Source organism: Mirounga leonina, unplaced genomic scaffold (genome assembly GCF_011800145.1).
Source record: "Mirounga leonina isolate KUSES-001 unplaced genomic scaffold, KU_Mleo_1.0 Mir_53, whole genome shotgun sequence".
Taxonomy (NCBI): domain Eukaryota; kingdom Metazoa; phylum Chordata; class Mammalia; order Carnivora; family Phocidae; genus Mirounga; species Mirounga leonina.
The window spans coordinates 46,861,435-46,881,965 of NW_023270807.1; the positions used below are offsets into that span (position 1 = coordinate 46,861,435).

Genomic DNA, 20,531 nt, shown 5'->3' on the forward strand with positions numbered 1-20,531 from the left:
AACCTGTCTGCATCTCACTTTCCTTATCTGCAGTGGTATTTATCTCATATAGCTTTTGTGATGATGAGTGAATAATGTAAATCTTATAAAGCAGTGCCAAGTAAATGCTCACAAGTCTGAACTATTATTATTCCAGTTTTTCCATCAAATCAAAGAGTATCCTCCTAAGCAGCCTAAAGATTACAATGGAAAACCAAGTCAGAGGTAAATCAAAGGATAAGCATCTTCAGAAATACCGCTGTATTGACTTTTTACTAAGACATAATCAAATGCAAAGTATAGACACGATAATCAATTCCTACTTAGTATTTCAAATTACTGCATGTATGTGTGGATAAACCCAAACATTTATTTAGAAAATATGAAACATCACTATTAATATTTGTTCTTTCTTTGGACTATCCTTTAGATTTTCAACAGTGCCACATAATTTTAGGACTAAATTTTATTACAGCTGAACACTTCAAAGATTTTGCTATTATGATTAAATAAAGAAAATGTATTCAGAAAGTACTGTACAGTTTACATGAATTTATAGTACTTGTCCAAATATTACCAGCATATAAATTATTTTGTAAAGTTATTTCTTACATAGGGTCAAAAATGCAAAGTGGAATTTATATTTAAAAAAAAAAAAAATAGAAGCAACACTGGCTCCTATATGCCAAAAATATAAGACAGATTTTTTTCTTAAGCACTCTAGTTACAAATATTAACTATATGGGCTGAGAACTTTTAATTTTCAATATACTTCAACAAAGTACGTACACAAGTAGAACTCTATAAATATATCCCCTATAATAATCATATGCAAAACCATTTTATCACAAATACTACCAAAACCCTCTGAAAAACATAAACTACAAACACATTTTTAAAGAAATTCTGTTTTAACTACTACAAAAGCAATATCAATAAAGTTATTTGGTTTATAAAAATGAAGGGCAGTGTAAAGTAAATCTGAATACCACAAAGCTTATTGAGGATGCAGTCTTGAATTCCTTAATACAAGATACTAAACACTTTAAAAAATAATAGGACTTATTCTATACAATTTAAAGTCTTGAGCTGAACTCCAAAAAGAAAAAATTAAGTAGTAGATGAAAAGTAGGTATGTAGAAATGATGTTATAAAATATGGTTTTTATACAAAATGTACCACTCTTCAAATGTATAAGGCTTAATATGAGTATTTTTGGATTATGAGTGCTGCACATGATTTTTAGAGTAGTCTCCAACCATTCAAAATTCAGTATTTTTAAAATGTTTTGATACTTCTGAAGTGAATGAACATGGTACAGGATGCAACTTAATGTCAACTTATCTATACTGTTCTACACAGTAAAAATACAAGTTTTTTGAGCTCAGGAGAGAATGTATCTTTTGAATGCTTGATCTCTATATAAATTCTACTTTTAGGAATGTCAGAATTTTGTAATATGAACTAATATCCACTAGGAACTGGCCCAAGTTTAAACAAAAGATATAAGAGAGACATACGTTGTCAAGCAGTTTAAGTCTGCCCTATGTAATTATACAGTCATAATTACTTTTTACATGAAAGTAAAAGTGCTTTAAAGTAAAAAATATTTTTGTAAAAGGTATCATTAATATTACTAATACTTCATATCCAAGTAGAATTTTCTACATTAGTTTCATTTTACCCATTTCCTTTGAAAAGTATCCTTCTGCCACAATGTAAACAAAAAACGGTCCATAAAATGGTGACATATCAGACACATCATAATTTGTGGTATGGGCCCTTTAAATTGAGACCAAGTCTTTATTAACCCAGAACTAGAGAGATTTTATTTGTTGCACATGCCCAAAGTAACTCACATTTTCTATAAGCCTTGAAGAATTTTTATTTAACATAATGAGAGGTTTAATAACACATTCAAGACTATGTAGCGCTCTTCTGTGGCTGTTCACCAGCTGTTTTTATGACGATAACTCCGAGATCTGGAATGTGATCGAAAATGAGAGTGTTTTGCTGTTTGTGCTTTAGCTTCAGAATTGGTATACCCTTTGGGAGATTTACAAGGGGATCTTGCTATGGAGTCAGAATGTCTTCCATGTGATCTTGATTTTGTTCCTGAGCTAGTCTGCTTTTGAGGTGAACTTGATTGTGATTTTCCTATTGACTTGGACCTTTTTGGTAAGGACTTGGACCTTGACCGTCCTCTAGAACCAGAATTCCTTCTTGGAGTTCTTGACTGCCTTGCTGAGGTAGACCGCCGTGGTAGTGATTTGGAGCGAGATTTAGATTGGCTATAAGAAAATCGCCTGTGTCGAGACCTGCAAACATTCATAACGTTAAGAGTATATATTTTACACAAAAACGTTTAATGAAAGGTTAGGAAACAGCAATTTCAGGAATTTATACACTTTATATAATATTATGCTTTTCCTGGATAAACTAAAAGAAACAATTTTATTTTGCATACTTTTAGTTCAAACATAAGTAACAAGTTTGTAATATTTGTTATACTAGAATCTATGACCAAAAGATTTTTGCTTTGCTAGATTTATCTTATGATATGAGTCAGTTCTGAAAAATGCCCTGCATGTTTAATCTGGGTTATACAACTCCCAAGAGGTATGAAAATTTGAAGGGAAAAAAAAAGATAAAAAAAGAGAAAGTAATTTTTTAAAGTATGTCAAATAATGCTTATAAAAACAAACACAAAACCTAGATGCAGGACTTTTGAATCCTGCCATGATAGAACAATGTGTATTAGCCTAATCTTCCCATAGAAAACATATATATACACACACACAAGAGCTAAATAACATTATAACAACTATTTAAAGGCACTGGAGAATAACCAACCCTAGGAGAACTTGAGGGGTTACAAGCCATGGCTCTTTTAACTAAGACCATTTTCCAAATGCTGGCAGGGGGAAACTGAACCCAACCAGAAAATGGCTATTTGACTAAGCTGAAGAGGCAAGTTAGGATTCAGATTTATCAAAATGGTTGGGACTAAAGAGGCAAAATCTCAGGAGGGAATAGCAGACAAAAAAATCTCCTAAAATTTGCCTATAAATTCTCTTCAAGTCACTGGCCATCTTTTAAGCTGTGCACATAGAGGATGAGACTCCAAGAAGTCAGCAAATATAGCAGTTGGAAGTATTCAAGAATTAAGCTGAAATTCTATCAGACACACAGTGCTGGGGAGAGAGGCTGGAGTTCAAGCCCCCAAAAGGTCAAGGAACCTTGAGTAACAACCCACACTTTCAGTTAAGAACCCATAAGGGCCGGGCGCCTGGGTGCCTCAGTTGGTTAAGCGACTGCCTTCGGCTCAGGTCATGATCCTGGAGTCCCAGGATCGAGTCCCACGTCGGGCTCCCTGCTCGGCGGGGAGTCTGCTTCTCCCTCTGACCTTCTCCCCTCTCATGCTCTATCTCATTCTCTCTCTCAAATAAATAAATAAAATCTTAAAAAAAAAAACAACCAAAAAACCCATAAGGGCCATATCCTACAGGTAAGGACCACCCCCTAAGGGTAAGTGTAAAGCTAAAATAAATCAACCTTAACAATGCCTCAAACCAAGCCTTGACAGATCAAGGTGATTTGCCAATACTCCACCTGCTAGAAGAAAACAATTTTCTTTGGAGGTTATCATCCAAAGTGTTGTCAACAATGTCCAACATTCAATAAAGAAATTATGAGGTATGTGAAAAATAGATAAAAATTACTAAAAGCAAAGGAAATAAAAGAAAAAAAAACAGACCCAAAGTAATACAGATATTGGCATTATTCAGACAGGAATTTAAAAAAATTACTGTTGACTTGTATGTTCAAGGAAGTAGGAAGAAAAGACAGGCAAAACAGATTTAAAAATAGAAAAGTTCAAGAGAATACTGCAATCTATAGACAGAAGCAAATGGACATTTTAGAACTGAAAATATATTTCTGAAATTTAAGTCATTAGATCAATTTAACAGCAGTCTAGATATAGCAGAAGAAAAAGTGAACTAACCTGTAAAACAGGTTATTAGAAAAACATATCTACTGAAACACAAGGAAAGAAAAGGAATTTTAAGAAATCCGTAACAGAGCATATCTCATGCAGTACACAGTCACACAGTCAAAAAGAAAAACTGAATGAGGCAGAAGCAATATTTAAAGAGATAATGACCTAGAATTCTCCCAAATTAATGAAAGGTATCAACTCACAATTTCAAGAAGCTCAGTATACCCTGGAGAATAAGACACATTACCTTTATTTGATTATTTTTATTTTTTTTTACAGCCGTGTTAAAACAAGGCCTTGAAAAATTGGTTTAAGACCCAGAGTTGTTCGTCTCCATGGAAATCTTTTAGTAAAAAGTGAAAGATTTATATGAGTTGAAGAGAAACCAGAGCATAAGACACACATTACCTTCAAAGGAGCAACATTAAGACTGACAGCTGACTATAAATATCAAGAAACAATAGAATAATATTATTTCTAAAAGCGGGGCTAAAGTGGTGCCTGGTTTGCTCAGTCAGTAGAGCATACAATACTCTTGATCTCAGCGTCATGAATTCAAGCCCCATATTGGGTGTAGAGATTACTTACATACATACATACATAAATACAAAAGAAGTCCCTGCCAACCCAGAATTATGTCCCCAGCAAAAAAATCCTTCAAAAGTGAATATAAAATGAAGATTTTTCAGATAAACAAAAGCTGAAAGAATTCACTGCCAGCAGACCTGTACTGTAAGAAATACTAAAAATGTTTTAGACTAAAAGAAAATAATCTCAGAAGTGTGGAATTATAGGAAGGAATAAAGAACACTGGACAGTATAAATACATTGATTGAGAATATATTCTGGAATAAAAGCACAGGCTTTTAGAAATTATTAAATTTTGCGGCACCTGGGTGGCTCAGTCGTTTAAGCATCTGACTCTTGATTTCAGCTCAGGTCAGGATCTCAGGGTGGTAAGATTGAGCCCCACATTGGGTTCCGTGATGAATGTGGAGCCCGCTTAAGATTCTCTCCCTCTGCTCCTCCCCACCTTCTCTCTCCCTCTCTTAAAAAAAAAAATTATTAAATTTCATTCCTGTTGTAGACAGCCAAATGGAAAATTATCCTTCAGAAAAAAATCCAACATAGAAAAAAAAGGGGGAGGGATGCTATATTTGGGCTAAGGCAGCTGAGGAGTAATTTTTCAGGAATATATATATACATTCATTGAAGTATGAATTCAACAAAAATTTATGGAATACCTGACATGAGCTAGGACTACTGCTAAGTGCTGGGGATATAAGCATGAATAAGACAAAAGTCCTTGCTCCTCAAAGAGCTCATCATAATCCAGTAGATAGCAACAAACTAGTTTGTTTTTTTAATCCATATCCACTAAAAACAAAATAAGAGACCTCTTTTTAGTCTAAGATAATACCACATATTCTGTATTTACTTATCATTTTTTTAGGCTTATACCAATTCTGCCTCATTTACATATACACACACACACATATGCAGACACAAAATCTGATCCTTATGAATATAACGAGAGCTGAGTAAGATTTGCATTCTTTATAATACAATTTTACAAATGAAAAAACTGAGGTCAGGGAGGTTAAGCAATGATGTTATAATGAGCAGAAAGCAAAACAGTATTGTCTTACAAGATGTGGTTCATTCTATTCCTGATACTCCAATGATGATTTGGGACAAATGACGGACATTTTTTGTTTTTCCCCAGCTAAGTGTATTTTTTTTTTTTAAGATTTTATTTATTTATTTGACAGAGAGAGACACAGCGAGAGAGGGAACACAAGCAGGGGGAGTGGGAGAGGGAGAAGCAGGCTTCCCCACTGAGCAGGGAGCCCGATGCGGGGCTCGATCCCAGGACCCTGGGACCATGACCCGAGCCGAAGGCAGACGCTTAACCATCTGAGCCACCTAGGCACCCCTCCCCAGCTAAGTGTATTACTCACAGAAAGAGAATATAAGTGCAAATGCTGTTTTTCTTTTTTTTTTTTAAGTAAACTCTACACCTAACATGGGGCTCGAATTCATGACCCCAAGATCAAGAATACCAACTGAGCCAGCCAGGAGCCCCAGTGCTGATCTTTAAGAACAGAATTTACTTTTATTCTTTTTTTTTTTAAAGATTTTATTTATTAGAGAGAGAGTAAAAGAGAGACAGAAAGCACAAGCAGGAGGAGAAGGAGAGGAAGTAGCAGGCTTCCTGCAGAGCAGGGAGCCCAATGTGAGGCTCAATCCCGGGACCCTGGGACCATGAAGTGAGCTCAAGGCAGATACTTAACCGACTGAGCCACCCAGGCGCTGCAAGGACAGAATTTACCTTTAAATTATACATGTCTATGAAAAAATTATAGCATTAAAACTCAAGATAAATACTACAATTACTTAAGAATTTAGGCATGCTAATACAATTTCAGTTATTATTTAAATAGCTTCACCAAGTAATTCCCATTATGATTTACTATTATTATAACAGAAACTCCTGGCTAACAAAATGGATAAACTGCAAATAATCTTTTTCTGAAAAACTTACTATTTTCGTGTCTTCTTATAATACCAAACTTAGAATTTATCTTTGAAAATAACTTACCTTTTATAAATATATTGACTTACATTAATTTTAGGTTCAACCTCCTTTCACAAGTGATTCTATTTCTTATGAGTTTTTAATCTTCAGAACTTAAGATTCTTAATTACTGGGTTCAGTTGGGAAAATTTTATTTATTTAAAATTCCTTGGGGCACCTGGGTGGCTTAGTCCGTTAAACGTCTGCCTTCAGCTCAGGTCGTGATCCCAGGGTCCTGGGATCCAGACCCGCATCGGGCTCCCTGCTCAGGGGGGAACCTGCTTCTCCCTCTCCCTCTGCCTGCCAGTCTACCTGCTTGTGCGCTTGCTCACTCTATCAAATAAGTAAATAAAATCTTTAAAAATAAAATAAAATTCTTCATTTTATTTGTCAAGTGCACATTTTAAAATTTGTCTTTTTCTTCAGCCCATATTATTTTTCTATTAAAAAGGTTTAAAGGGGTGCCTGGGTGGCTCAGTTGGTTAAGCGACTGCCTTCGGCTCAGGTCATGATCCTGGAGTCCCGGGATCGAGTCCCGCATCGGGCTCCCTGCTCAGCGGGGAGTCTGCTTCTCCCTCTGCCCCTCCCCCCTCTCGTGTGCTCTCTCTCATTCTCTCTCTCTGAAATAAATAATAAAATCTTAAAAAAAAAAAAAAGGTTTAAAGTTAAATCTGCCATGAAATAAAAACACTGGAAGGTATCCAATAAACCCAAGTTAAGTAACAATACATTTCAAATAGAGAAGAGCATATCTTTTTTTTTTTTTTTTAAGGGGGGGTAGCAGGGAAGAAGGGGAAGTGGGAGAGAGAGAATCTTAAGCACACACCACACTCAGCATGGAGCTGGATGCATGGAGCCGGATGCAGGGCTCGATCTCACAAACCTGAGATCGTGACCTCAGCCAAAATCAAGAGTCAGATGCTTAACTAACTGAGCCACCCAGGCACCCTAAGAGCATATTTTTCTAACAAAAGTTGATCTTTATGTATATTGAATAAGATTATTCTTGTGGCCTGCTTCTGAAAACTCTTTAAAATGTCTTCCAGAAAAAGTAGAAAATTAAGTTTTCAATCCTCTTGTATTTTGTACTTACTCTTTAAGGCTATCAGACCGTCTCCTATTTCTTCCCCATGAAGAACTTCTACTTCGAGTTCTCCTTTGGCTGGGGCTTCTTGATCTCCTATGATCACTTGGAGAACAAGGGTGACGTTCTTTTGATTTCATTTGGCCTGGTGCTAGAATATGAAATAATTTATTACCTGAAAACCTCAGTAACAGCTACTTTAGTAGTAGTATTTTCTGAAAGAATTTGAAATAAGAAAAATCTGTCATAGCTAAAAGTCATTCTGCTGAATAAATAAGATCTAATGTTTAGTCACACTTACTTTTTCGATCACCTTGTGCAAACTGTATTTCAATTTGACGGCCACATACCCATTTTCTATTGAGGTTATAAAGAGCATCTTCAGCATCACGAACATCTTCAAATATGACTAGCTGTTAAGGATACTTTGAACGTCAGATATCAAGTAAAAAGGTTTTTTTAAAGAATTATTTACACGTGACATGAAATTGAAAAACAACTCCAAATATTAAACTTATATCTCCTATATACATATATATAATCAGAAAGAATTTCACTTTTATTATGAAAACAAATGCCCCGTTATGATTGAGAAGAATCTATCTAAAAGTAAGAACAGAAACAAAAGCGTAACTATACTTTTAATGTACACATTAGTGTAGCTGCAGTATGTGTTTATAATGTGAAACAGGTTATGAGAAAAAAGTAAGTCTAACCCTGGCTAGTATTAAAAAACAAACTGTACAGGACTCACTCCCTTCTTTCAGGTTTTTCACTGAAAAAAATCAGCATGCAAAAGCCTTTATTCTGAAATTACAATTACTCTTTCACTAAAAAGTGTTTTAATTATGACGTTTAGGAGAAATTACTTATTACAAACAAAACTGCACAAACACATGTAACCTAAAACATTTTACCTTTAAAAATGATATTTACTTCTGAACCTACTACTTTAAAATACTTTTATGTTCTTACTGCTTGGGATATAATTATAAAAAAAAAACACAAAAGCAATCTGTGAACATCTGGAATTACATATACTGGTTTGTAATATCCCACTAAACTTCCTTATCTATGTAAATTATATATTAAACCTAACTAAAATGGAAATAAACTATATAAAATGACTATATAGCTATCTTTCAGGAGGCTGTTCACTGGTTAAATTTTTTTTAAATAGAAAACAGAAAAAGCTCAAGAAATGCAATACAAAATGAGACTTTGGCAATTACCTCAATGTCACTTGATCTTGAACCTTGACCTTTACTCTTTAAGGCTTGCAAGATGGACTTTATAAGAGACGAAGAACCAACAAAATCAGACTTGGCTTTGACTCTGGAACTCTGAATAAATGTAGGAAAGCCGAAGTCTCAACCTGGTGTTGGCTTTGTCTTTTGCTTGATAAAGACTTCCCCTCTTCCAGGTCTTTATATCTGTGTCCACCCTCCCTCTTTACTCCTTGATGCTTGAACTTTAGGTGCCTTTTTTCTCGCCTGCTCGGTTTATGCTTGGATTCTAGCTAACAGGTTGGTTCAAACTGGGGGGCGCTTGCCAGCTACTGTGGACTGCTTTAGATTTTCTGAGATAAAGAAATAAACACAATTAGGCAATATTAATCTCATATAACATATGCTCCTGAATACACATGCGTATCTGCACACGTATACAGTACATTCACATGCACACAGTAAAACAAAGGATATTGAACATAAGCAAATCCTCTTGGGCGGCGGGTGTAGAAGTCAAGTGGAATGTAAACGTCTACTATAGGGCCATATCGACCAAACTCACGGCGCAAGTCCTCAGGCCTGAAGTGTTTTAGAAATAAGGCAAAGAAATATGAATATCTGGATTAAAATATTTTGCCTATGGAAATCCAGTTGAAACCTTCAAAAGAAAGTATATTATCTAGACTAGTATTATCTAAAATTGTCGTAAGAATCACCCAGGGTTTAGAAAGGAAGAAAAAAGAAAAATCCTCAGGCCTCACTTTTGGAGATTCTGATTTAAAAGATCTGGCTGGAAATCTGTATTTTTATAAGCACTCCAGGTGGCTGTTATGCTTAATCAGATTGGGGAAACAGTGACCCAGGAAAGTTATTATCCATCTTTGGAAGTTACTTCTATTACACCATATTTCAATTGTCAATATAAAGAGTTCTATTAACCCTATTTCATTAAGAACACATTCATTTACCTCACTGTAATTTCATGTTTATGTTCATTTTGTTTTCAGATCGCAAGAATTAGATTCTAAAGAAGTCCTAAAATTATTTCTCAGGCTTTAAAGAAAAAATGGATGTTTTACTTTTAAACATAAAGCAAAGTAACTACTGTATTCTTAAATTTGACAAATATTTTTAAACCTCCTATATATCATAGGTAGTAAAGAGGGGGCACCAAAGGAATATTTAGCATATTTGTCTTCATGGAGTAACAATCTAACTCAAGAGACAAAATACTTAGCTTTTACAGCTGACAATTATAGTGCATTTATAATTGAGCCACTGCTCACCTTAAGACCGCTTAATTCTCACAACAACCCTATGGTTGTTTACAGATGAGGGCACAGACAGATGAATTTACGTAAGGTCACCAAGCCAGCAAATGACAGAACTAGAATCAAACTCTCACAACCTGACACTAGTCTAGGTTTTGTTTTGTTTTTTTTTTTTAAAGATTTTATTTATTTGACAGAGAGAGGGAGAGCGAGAGCAGGAACACAAGCAGGGGGAGTGGGAGAGGGAGAAGCAGGCTTCCTGCCGAGCAGGGAGCCCGATGTGGGACTCGATCCCAGGACCCTGGGATCATGACCTGAGCCAAAGGCAGATGCTTAACGACTGAGCCACCCAGGAACCCACTAGTCTATGTTCTTAACCACTATACCTGCCTCATGGAGATCTTAGAGGTTCAACACCAAGTTATAAGCACAAAACATGGCTAAGAAGAAGTAAGAGTACTTCAAAACATATTGTGCCGAAAGAAGACTCAAAGATGACTGCAAAGCTGCTAGTTTGGGCAAATGGAAGAAAGATGGTGTCAGTGACAAAAATTAGACAGCTGGAAAAGAAAAGTTGAAGAGGGAGGCGAAAGAAATGCCACATTTGAGGTGATGGTAGAACATCCATAAGAATTCTATAGACAGGGGCACCTGGCTGGCTCAGCAAGCCGAGCATGTGACTCTTGATCTCTAGGTTCCAAGTTCAAACCCTACATTGGGTACAGAGATTACTTAAAAAATGAAATCTTAAAAAAAAAAAAGAGTCCTGTAAACAACTAAAAATTATGATTATACAAATTAGTTTTATTTTCTTCTCCAGACTAGAAGTCAGTGATTAAAGCTAGAGATGTGAGGGACACCTGGGGGGCTCAGTCGGTTAAGCGTCTGCCTTCAGGTCAGGTCATGGTCCCAGGGTCCTGGCATAGAGTCCTGCATCGGGCTCCTTGCTCAGCTGGGAGCCTGCTTCTCCATCTGCCTGCCGCTCCCCCCTGCTTGTGCTCTCTCTGAAAATAATCTTTTTTTTTTTTTTTTAATTTTATTGATTTATTTGACAGAGAGAAACACAGCGAGAGAGGGAACACAAGCAGGGGAAGTGGGAGAGGGAGAAGGAGAAGCAGGCTTCCCACTGAACAGGGAGCCCGATGCGGGGCTCAATCCCAGGACCCTGGGATCATGACCTGACCCGAAGGCAGACGCTTAACCGACTGAGCCACCCAGGCGCCCCTCTCTGAAAATAATCTTAAAAAAAAAAATTAAGCTAAAGATATGAATTAAACTATGATTAAATGTCCACTATATACAAGGCAGTGCAAATGACATAACATACTTATACTTTTATTATTTATTATTTCATTTAATACTTCATATAAAACATTTAATTGTCCGCCTTCCCTGAAACTATTATCTTTAGAGGGTAGTGACAATGTCTTTTTCTTTCATTTATTCATTCAACAAACTCTTACTGAGCACCTACTATGGGCAAACTCTAGGGATGTGATGGAGAACAAGGAAAACAATTCCTGCTACCACAGAACATGGACAAAAGAGTAATGATTCTCAACCATTCCTGAATATTGGAATCTTTTGTGAAGGAAATGTTACAGAAAAGGTACTCCAGCCCGATGCATTAACCCTGGACCCAATTAGTGCCTCCCATGGTGGGCCCCAGTTAGGTTTAATTTTTTTAAGGGTTCACAGGCAATTCTGAGAATCAGTGTTGAGGATCACTTTTAAAATGGCTGTCTTCACCAGTGTACCTAGCATAGTTGTTTGGCACAAAGTAGGCACTCAAAATAGAGCACCATTTGATATTACTGTTACCCATTTAATAGTCAAGGAGGCTGAGAATAAGAGAAATTACCTTGCCCAGAGGTACATAGAGCCAGCAGCAAAGCTAGAATTTAAATGAATATTTTGAGACAATCAATCCCATCAACCAAATATGAGTGGCTGATAGGGAAAGGATCCTAGATAGTATAAAAGAAGGCTGGGGCAACGTGTGTCAGGGAGGATTGGAATCCCAGAAGCCAAGGGTGACAGGAGTCTGAAGGAGCCAAACTTCTCAAAAGAGCTGGTTCCCATTCACTGTCACCACTCCTACATCTGTTAGCTGTTGTTTTGTTCCATTTTTGTATTTTTGGTGTCATCTATTTTGACATTCAGAAGATAGAGCATAAAACAAACACCTATATACCCACCAACAGCATTCACTGTATCTCAATACTTGTCATCATTTTCAGTAATGTTTTTTTAGAAATGAGACATTTACATTTATATTCTTCTACCTTAGAAACAATCATCGGTGTTCATCATTCCTCTGCATAACTTTGTATTTTTTTTAAGATTTTATTTTAAGTAATCTCTATACACAACATGGAGCTTGAACTCACAACCCTAAGATCAAGAGTCACAGGCTCTACTGAGCTAGCCAGGCATCCCTCCATAACTCTATTTTTACTGCAAATGACTATATCCATACTTAAGTGTTTATATATCAAATTTCATATAAATAGTATCAGACAATTTGTATAAATTTGCTCCTTGCCTTCTCCTCCTTTGCGATTTCTCTATGTAGTTCTAGTTCACTCAATTTAACTCTGTATTGGTATTATTAATAAACCACAATTTACTCATCCATCTTTCTGTGGATAAACATTTAAGATGCTGCCTTTTTTTTTTTTAATTGCAAATTGTGCTGCAGCATACATTAAAATACATGTGCTTTGGGGAGCTCTGTGAGATGCCTGAGATGTATCACAATGCAGTTGGTGAATTGGAGAGTATGCTTATCTTCAGCTTCACTACACATTCTCCAAAGTGACCAAATCAACTTATACTCAACACTTGCATAAGAATTCCTACTGCTCCACTTCCTCATTAACATTTTTAATTCTTATCCTGATGGATGAAAAGTGAATGGGTATCTTACTGTTGTTTAATTTTAATTTACCTAACAAACAGTTAGATACAACATCTTTTCATGTGTATGGGCCAATACTTTCCTGTTAATACCTACCAGCAGTATTTCTGAGTTAAATAGGATGTGTATATATGTAATTTTTATGAAACTGCCAAACAGTTCTGCAAAGTGGTTGTACCATTTTATACGCCCACCAACAATGTATGAGTTTCAGTTGTGCCAATCTTTGTAAGCACTTGGTGCTTATCAAAAAACTTGTCATTTTTTTTTTTTAATTTTAGCCATTCAAGCGGGTATTAAGTGGAATCTCACTGTGGTTTTAATTTGCACTTCCCAAATGACAAATGACGTTGAGCACTTTTTCATGTGCTACTTTTCCTTGTGAAGTGTCTGCTGGAGTTTTTTGCCCATTTTTTCAAAGATTTTATTTATTTATTTCAGAGAGAAAGGGCGAGCACAAGCGGGGGGAGCAGCAGAGACAGAGGGAGAAGCAGTCTCCCCACTGAGCAGGGAGCCCGATGTGGGGCTTGATCCCAAGACCCTGGGATCCTGACCTGAGCCAAAGGCAGATGCTTAACCAACTGCGCCCCCCAGGCATCCCAGTGTATATGTTTTGTGAATATCTTTTCTCATCTGTAGCTTGCCTACTGTACCTGCTTAATGGTATTTTTTAGTGAACAGAAATTTTAATTTTAGAGAAACCTAATTTATCCATATTCTTTTTTCTTTTATGGTAATTGCTTTCTTTGTCCATAAGAAATCTTTGCCTATCCCCAGATCATGAAGATATACTATGTTTTCTTCTAAAAGTTTTATATTGTTATCTTTTCCATTTCAAATGATGATCCAGCTCAAATTATCATGTGAGGCCACGGTTCATTTTTTTCCCAGTATGAATAATCCAGTTGTTGCAGCACCATTTGTTGAAAAGATTTTTCCTTCCTCTCCTGGACTGCTTTGGTATCTTTGTCAATAATCATTTGACTCTGTGTGGATTATTTATGGATTCTATTCTGTTTTATTGATTTATTTGTCTACACTTAGGCCAATATCACACTGTCTTGATTACTATATATTTTTAGTAAGTCTTAGGTCAGGTAGTGTAAGTCTTCCACCTTCAGTGATCTTTTTCTAGATTATTTTGAATATTCTAGATCCTTTGTATGTCAATATATTTTAGAATTAACTTGTCAATTTCTATTTTTTATTTATTTGTTTTGTTTTTCAAAAGTTTATTTTTTTTACTAATCTCTATACCCAATGTGGGGCTCAAACTCAGGACCCCAAGATCAAGAGTCGCACACTCTTTTGAGCCAGCCAGTTTCTATTTTTTTAACAGCCTTTGATCAGAGATGCCTTGAATCTATAATATAATCAATTTGGGAGAAAACTGATAACTTAATATTTTGTCTTCTAATCCAAGAACATGGTATGTCTATCAAATTACGTTGTCTTCTTTCATATTTCTTGGCACTGTATTGTAGTTTTATGCTGTCTTCTTTAATTTCTCTTGGCACTGTATTGTAGATTTTTATTACTTTTTTGTTGTTGTTCTTTTTAAAGATTTTATTTATTTATTTGACAGAGAGAGACACAGTATCATTGGCTTTTTTTTTTTTTTTTTTAAGATTTATTTATTTTAGAGAGACAGAAAAAGAGAGCAAGCGGGGGCAGCGGCAGAGGGCGAAAATCTCAAGGCAACGCCACACCGAGCTCAGAGCCCAACACGGGGATCTCACGACCCTGAAATCATGACCTGAGCTGAAATCAAGTGTTGGATGCTTAACCAATTAAGCCACCAGGCACCCCTGGCTTGTTCTGATCTTAGGGGGAAAGCATTCAGTTTTTACTATTAAGTATCTTGTCAGCTATAGGCTTTTCATACATGCCATTTACTGGACTAGGGAAGTTCCCTTCTATTCATAATTTGCTGACATTTTTTCTCATGACTCTTGCTGAATTCTGTTTAATGCTTTTTCTATACCACCATCAATATCAATATCCTTACATACACTATAACCAAAAAATGCTATGTCCGAAAGAAGGTATCTGATGGCTGCTCCCCAACCCGACATGATATTATGCATCAAAATGGGAATGTTATATTTGGGATTTGGACATTACTTTGTTCCATTAGAAAACTGTACCCAGACCTTGCTTCACCAGTGAAAAGAAAAATAATACATATTATAACATCATAAAATGTGTTTTTTTTTAAAGATTGTATTTATTTTTTTAAGTAATTCTACAACCAACGTGGGGCTCAAGCCTACAACCCCACGATCAAGAGTTGCACGTTCCACCCACTGAACCAGCTAGGCGTCCCTTTAAAAATTTTTAAATCTTTCTTTGGTTCTTGTACTCAATTTCATTCCTAACAAATTTTATGCTAAGCCATAATACCGTTTAATGTCTTGTGCTTTTATGGCATATATTAAAATGGCTACTGCAAAGAAACATTTTAAATGAAATTTGGCTTTGTTATAAAAACTAACATTTTATTAAATAAAATTTGAAAACAGGAAAAAGAAAACCACTCAAATGGATTTCTTTCCAGGCTCATTTTCTATAGTTTTTCCTTTCTTCATATACTAATATAATTGAAATCACACCATACAGATAATTTTATGCCATTTGTTTTAACATTTATCCCAGTGATTTTCTTTATAAGCATACTAAATGTTAAAGCTAACTTAAAATGTGTCTAGCTGTGGGGCGCCTGGGTGGCTCAGTCATTAAGCGTCTGCTTCCGGCTCAGGTCATGATCCCAGGGTCCTGGGACTGAGCCCCACATCGGACTCCCTGCTCTGCGGAAAGCCTGCTTCCCCCTCTCCCCCTCCCCCTGCTTGTGTTCCCTCTCTCGCTGTGTCTCTCTCTGTCAAATAAATAAAATCTTAAAAAAATAAAATTAAAATTAAAAAATAAATTTAAAAAAATGTGTCTAGTTGCCATATTGCTAGTTAACTTATACTGCATGCCATCTCATACAAAAAACCTTTTGTTTTATTTTTTAAGGTTTTATTTATTTGACAGAGAGCGCGCACGCAGGAGAGAGCACAAGCAGGGGGAGCTGAAGGCAGAGGGAGAAGCAGGCTCCCCCCTGAGCAAGGAGCCCGATGGGGGACTTGATTCCAGGACCCCAGGATTATGACCTGAGCCGAAGGCAGACACTTAACTGAATGAGCCACCCAGGTGCCCCGAAAAAGCTTTTAATATAGGTTACATGTAATGATTCGACCTTCACAAAACTACTCAGTAGCTGTGTAATTTTAGGTAAGATACTTAATTTCTAGGGGCACCTGGGTGGCTCAAGTCAGTTAAGCATCTGCCTTCAGTTCAGGTCATGATCCCAGGGTCATGGGATCAAGTCCCGAGTTGGGCTCCCTACTCAGCGCTCCCTGCTTCTCCCTCTCCTCCTAGCTCATGCTCTCTCTGTCGCTCTCTCTCAAATAAAATCTTAAAAAAAAAAAAATTTCTCTAAGCCTCAGTTTCTAATCTGTAAAATGGGATTAATGAAGAATATACATTATAGGGTTATTGTAAAAATTTAATAAGACAATATACACAAAGTGTTTAGTACAGTGCTTATCACACAGTGAATACTCAACAAATGTTAGCAGTTACTATTCCATTAACACAAACCTCCTAGGTGATTGCCCCCAGGGGCAGTGCTAAAAAGTGGTGAAAAAATTGTAAAAGGAAATCAACAAATCTCAGTTTTCAGTCTCGATTACTCATGGTGGATTATCTAGATTAGAGATCATGTGTCACCTGCTGATGTGTTTTATTTGGCCAGCACAATGTTTAAAAAATTTTTAAGGTGTGCTGAAACACAAAACTGCCGATATTTCATAGCTTTTAAATCAACAAAAATGGGAATCTCATACGATTCAACTTAATAAACGCCAGCATTTTGAAACACAGTTTACACACACACAGTTTTCTGACTTCTTTAGAAAATTAGGATGATGTGGCAACAAGTCCAAATGTCTACACAGTAGTTATTAGCTGGAGCTAGTAGTACCAGCTGCTGTCCCCTTTAGATGGCACCTATTCCTTTCCATTTGCTACAGTCCACACCATCCTATTGTGCCTTATAACCTGACAAGTCCACACCATCCTATTTTGCCTTATAACCTGACAACTTCACACATTCATACTACCCCGGCTGGTGGCCATCAGAATTGGAAACCTCTTTTTTTTTTAAGACACACTGGAGAGGCTTGATACTTATTTAGCATTCAAGTGGTCTGTTTAATTGTGGGAATTTTTTTTTACCCTGTCCAAATTATAAATTTTGCTCGTTTTCTATGTAATGTATTGATAAACAGGTTGAGAGGAGAAATATAAACACAGGCATCTTTTAGACGTTAATTAAGGTATAATAACTCACAGTCTATAGCTGTGACGTACATAATAGTAGGGATCAAATAAAAAAATATTTAACATTTACTCCTCTAAGGTAAATTATGACTACTCCATATGGCTCTGGAGTCGGGGCTCCAATATATTTGTGGCCATGAAGCCCCAGGTAAATTAAAACTCTGAGCTTCAGCTTTTCCTTATGCACAATAAAGATAATACTGCATACCTAAAAAGGTTGAGCGGGGAGTAAATTAAGGAAACCCAGTGAAATGGAAACATCTCTTAATGCCCCGATCCCACTCTCAGTCATTCCCTCTGGTGTCTATTAAGGGAAAAGTGCTTTATGAAGTAGTCATTCCTTAATAGTTATCTTTAAGCACTATGTAGACAAAAATTCTCAAGGCGGGGAGGAGAATGTGTAGATTGAGAGCATCACACTTGACCAGGGAAGTCTACGCAAACCGTTATCATGGGTGTTTATATTGAACTCTGAACTTCATAGGAAAACATCTAAATCTGATTCACTGAAGCCATCCTTTGTATTGTGTAACAAATAAAATGTCACCGGCATCGCCTGTAAGTAGACCAGACTGAGGGAACCGAAACTGTAAGGCCCAAGGTACGCATTATTTTATACCTTCTCACCATCCCCAATTCTTCATCTAGGACGCAGGACGCGCAGCTTTATCGGGGCCCGGCGACAAAGGCGCCAAGCGAAAACACTCTCGGCCAGGGGCAGGGAGGGCCCTCTGGCTACCGGGAAAGCGGCAGCCTGCGCGCCGCCGGTGCTCGAGCAGGGGATGGGCAACCAGCCGATCCCCTGGGCGCCGGGCCCGGCCGCGGGTGTGCGCTGCGCCTGGGCGGAACGCGGGCCGGGAGGGCGGAGGAGCCAGTCCCGCCCCTGCCCCGAGTAGCCCGAGGGCTCGCACCGCCCCCGGGAAGGGCGCCTCCTCGGGAAGCCCGGGCCTGGCCGGCGGGGAGGCGCCGGGCGCAGCCGCCGGGCCGCGACTGGGCTCCGCGATGCTGCCGTTACCCCGCCCCTCCCCCGCGCGCCAACCTGCGGCGGCCGCCGCCGCTCACCTGGTAGCGTCCGCGACGTTCCTGACGAACAGGGAGGTGTTGGGGGGCCTCGTGTAGCGCGACATGACCGCTTCCTCCGTTGCCTCCGGGCCTGCCCGCGGCCGCCGGGCTCGCTCCGTTTCTCGCTGGCGCCACAGCAGCTCAGCCAGCCCCCGGCGCGACCCCCTCCCCTCGGCCTCGGCCCCGCGAGCGCGCAGCCGCAGAGGCGGGCGCGGGGGCGGGGTGGGGGGGGACGCTGCGCGGCTCGAGCCTGTCCGTGCGGACCGTGTGGGGGCGGGGCCGTAGCCGAGGGGGATCAGGGGAGGGGGCGGCGCGGGTTCCGGAAGATCGAAGGGATCCGAGGAGGGGGCGGTGCAGGGTACGCGAGGATCTGGGAAGGGGGTTGTGCGGCAGTTACAGGGTCCGAAGAGATCCGGGGAGGGGACGGAGCTGCGTCCCGCAGATCGAGGGGTTCTGAGAAGAAGGGGGCGGCGCAAGAGAGGATCCGGGACGGGGCGGTGCGGAGGGTCCCCGGGTTCCGAGGAGATCTGGGGATGGGGCGGTGCAGGGGTCCGCGGGGATCCGGGGAGGGGGCAGGCCTGGAGGCTGGAGTCCGAGGGATCGAGGGACGGGCGGCTGGGGTCCGAGTGTGTCTGGACGGTGGAGGCCAGACGGGTCCTAGGAGGTGATGCTGAACTAGGGGTTAGAGGATCCGGAGAGAGGGTGTCGGGCGTCGTCGGAGTGAGTGGGGATGAAGACTGAGTTTAACTGCTGAACAGCTGGATGGCCACCGGGGCCTTCATCCCTGCATTCTCAGTCCAAGACCTTAGCAATTGTTCCTACTCCTGTCCTTTTAGGCCTGAGCCTAATAAGATTTTCAAACTGTGAGGATTCGGGGTTTGTCTGTGTTTAGATTCTTCATCCATTATTCCCTTAGGGCATACTATTCAAAAGCTGTGGGTACATTCATTTAGATGTTTATTGAGGGTCTACTATGCACCAGGGACTGTGCTAGGTGTGGGATATGGCAGTGAACACTACAGGCCAAGTCCCAACTCTCAGAGCTTACACTGTAGAGAGAGGGTCCAACAATAAACGAATGAAAAAATGAATATATGATGTAGAAGAAAGCGCTGAAAATGCAGTGGCAAGTAAGCAAATTTAAAGTATCCTCTTTTCCTTGCTCCAAAATGTAGCCCAGCCCTTTCTAGTTCTCCTCCTTCAGGTTTGCTTTTGTGGTTGGCACAGCCTATTACCCAGAATTGTAACCAGGTAACTTGTAATTTTTAATAGGACCCCTTTTTATTCTCAGAAGTGGTCGATTTTGGTGGATAAGTAATAGGGTCATCCTACACAGCTCACAGCTTCCCAAGGTTTAGAAACACTTCTGGAACAGTGGCCATTCGTTCAAAGGGGAATTGCTTTGGCACAGCAGTCACAGGGCTAGACAGGGAATATAAAGGTAGGGAGTGAGCAGGGTTCCTAGTGTCACGGAGCTTACAGTTTGGTAGGGAGGCAGAATGTAATAACACTAATAAACACATAAACTATGGTAAGAGCTGTATGCTGCTGAAAGGGGACCTTATAGTGGTTGGCAAACAGGGCTAGAGGGTCACTGAACTTTTCCCTGAAGTCTTGGGAGGTATTTGAAGAATGAAAAAGAGCAATCCATGTACTGAAATAGCATGTGCAAAGACTTTGAGGCAATATAGGACTGAAAGGAGGCAAACAGGAATAAAAAGCTGAAGAACAGGGAAGTGAGGCTGGAGAGCAGGCTGGGTTTATAGTAGGGAAATTTGGAATGCTGAGTGTACTGGTTTGCTAGGGCTGTCATAACAAATTACCTCTAATTCAGTGGTTTAAAATAAGAAAAATTTATGGGGTGCCTGGCTGGCTGGGTCAGTGGAGCATGAGACTCTTGATCTCAGGGTTGTCAGTTCGAGCCCCATGTTGGGTGTAGAGATTACTTAAAAATAAAATCTTTTTTTAAAAAAGAAATTTATTCTCTCACAGTTCTGGAGGTCAGAAGTCTGAAATCATGTGTTG

General features: G+C 38.9%; 1 protein-coding gene and 1 non-coding gene across 4 annotated transcripts; both read right to left on the reverse strand.

Annotated features, from left to right (window-relative positions):
• Positions 1-225: 225 nt before the first annotated feature.
• On the reverse strand, positions 226-18,720 carry SRSF12 (serine and arginine rich splicing factor 12). 3 transcript variants are annotated; one of them, XM_034991372.1, is made up of 5 exons: positions 18,507-18,720; positions 9,343-9,449; positions 7,943-8,044; positions 7,651-7,792; positions 226-2,297 (listed from the first exon to the last, which is right to left on the reverse strand). In XM_034991372.1, exons 1-5 carry the CDS (start codon positions 18,569-18,571, stop codon positions 1,928-1,930), a joined length of 786 nt encoding a protein of 261 aa, XP_034847263.1. In that variant the 5' UTR covers positions 18,572-18,720; the 3' UTR covers positions 226-1,927. The 3 variants fall into 3 exon arrangements, with proteins under 3 accessions (XP_034847263.1, XP_034847264.1, XP_034847265.1); XM_034991373.1 differs by lacking the exon at positions 18,507-18,720 and having other exon boundaries at positions 7,943-8,046; positions 9,345-9,492; XM_034991374.1 differs by lacking the exons at positions 9,343-9,449; positions 18,507-18,720 and adding an exon at positions 8,874-9,003 and having other exon boundaries at positions 7,943-8,054.
• On the reverse strand, positions 4,257-4,373 carry LOC118001643. Its single transcript, XR_004676753.1, has one exon. It is a non-coding gene; the product is annotated as a U5 spliceosomal RNA (small nuclear RNA).
• Positions 18,721-20,531: the final 1,811 nt, after the last annotated feature.

What these genes read in the sequence shown, in the direction of transcription:
- SRSF12 (XM_034991372.1), bottom strand. Translation starts at nt 18,571, where the DNA reads ATGTCGCGCTACACGAGGCCCCCCAACACCTCCCTGTTCGTCAGGAAC. An exon ending in AGGATTTGCTTATGTTCAAT is followed by an intron (nt 8,045 to 9,342) that starts ATCCTTTGTTTT and finishes AGCTAGTCATAT; the next exon opens with TTGAAGATGTTCGTGATGCT. An exon ending in TGCACAAGGTGATCGAAAAA is followed by an intron (nt 7,793 to 7,942) that starts GTAAGTGTGACT and finishes TTCATATTCTAG; the next exon opens with CACCAGGCCAAATGAAATCA.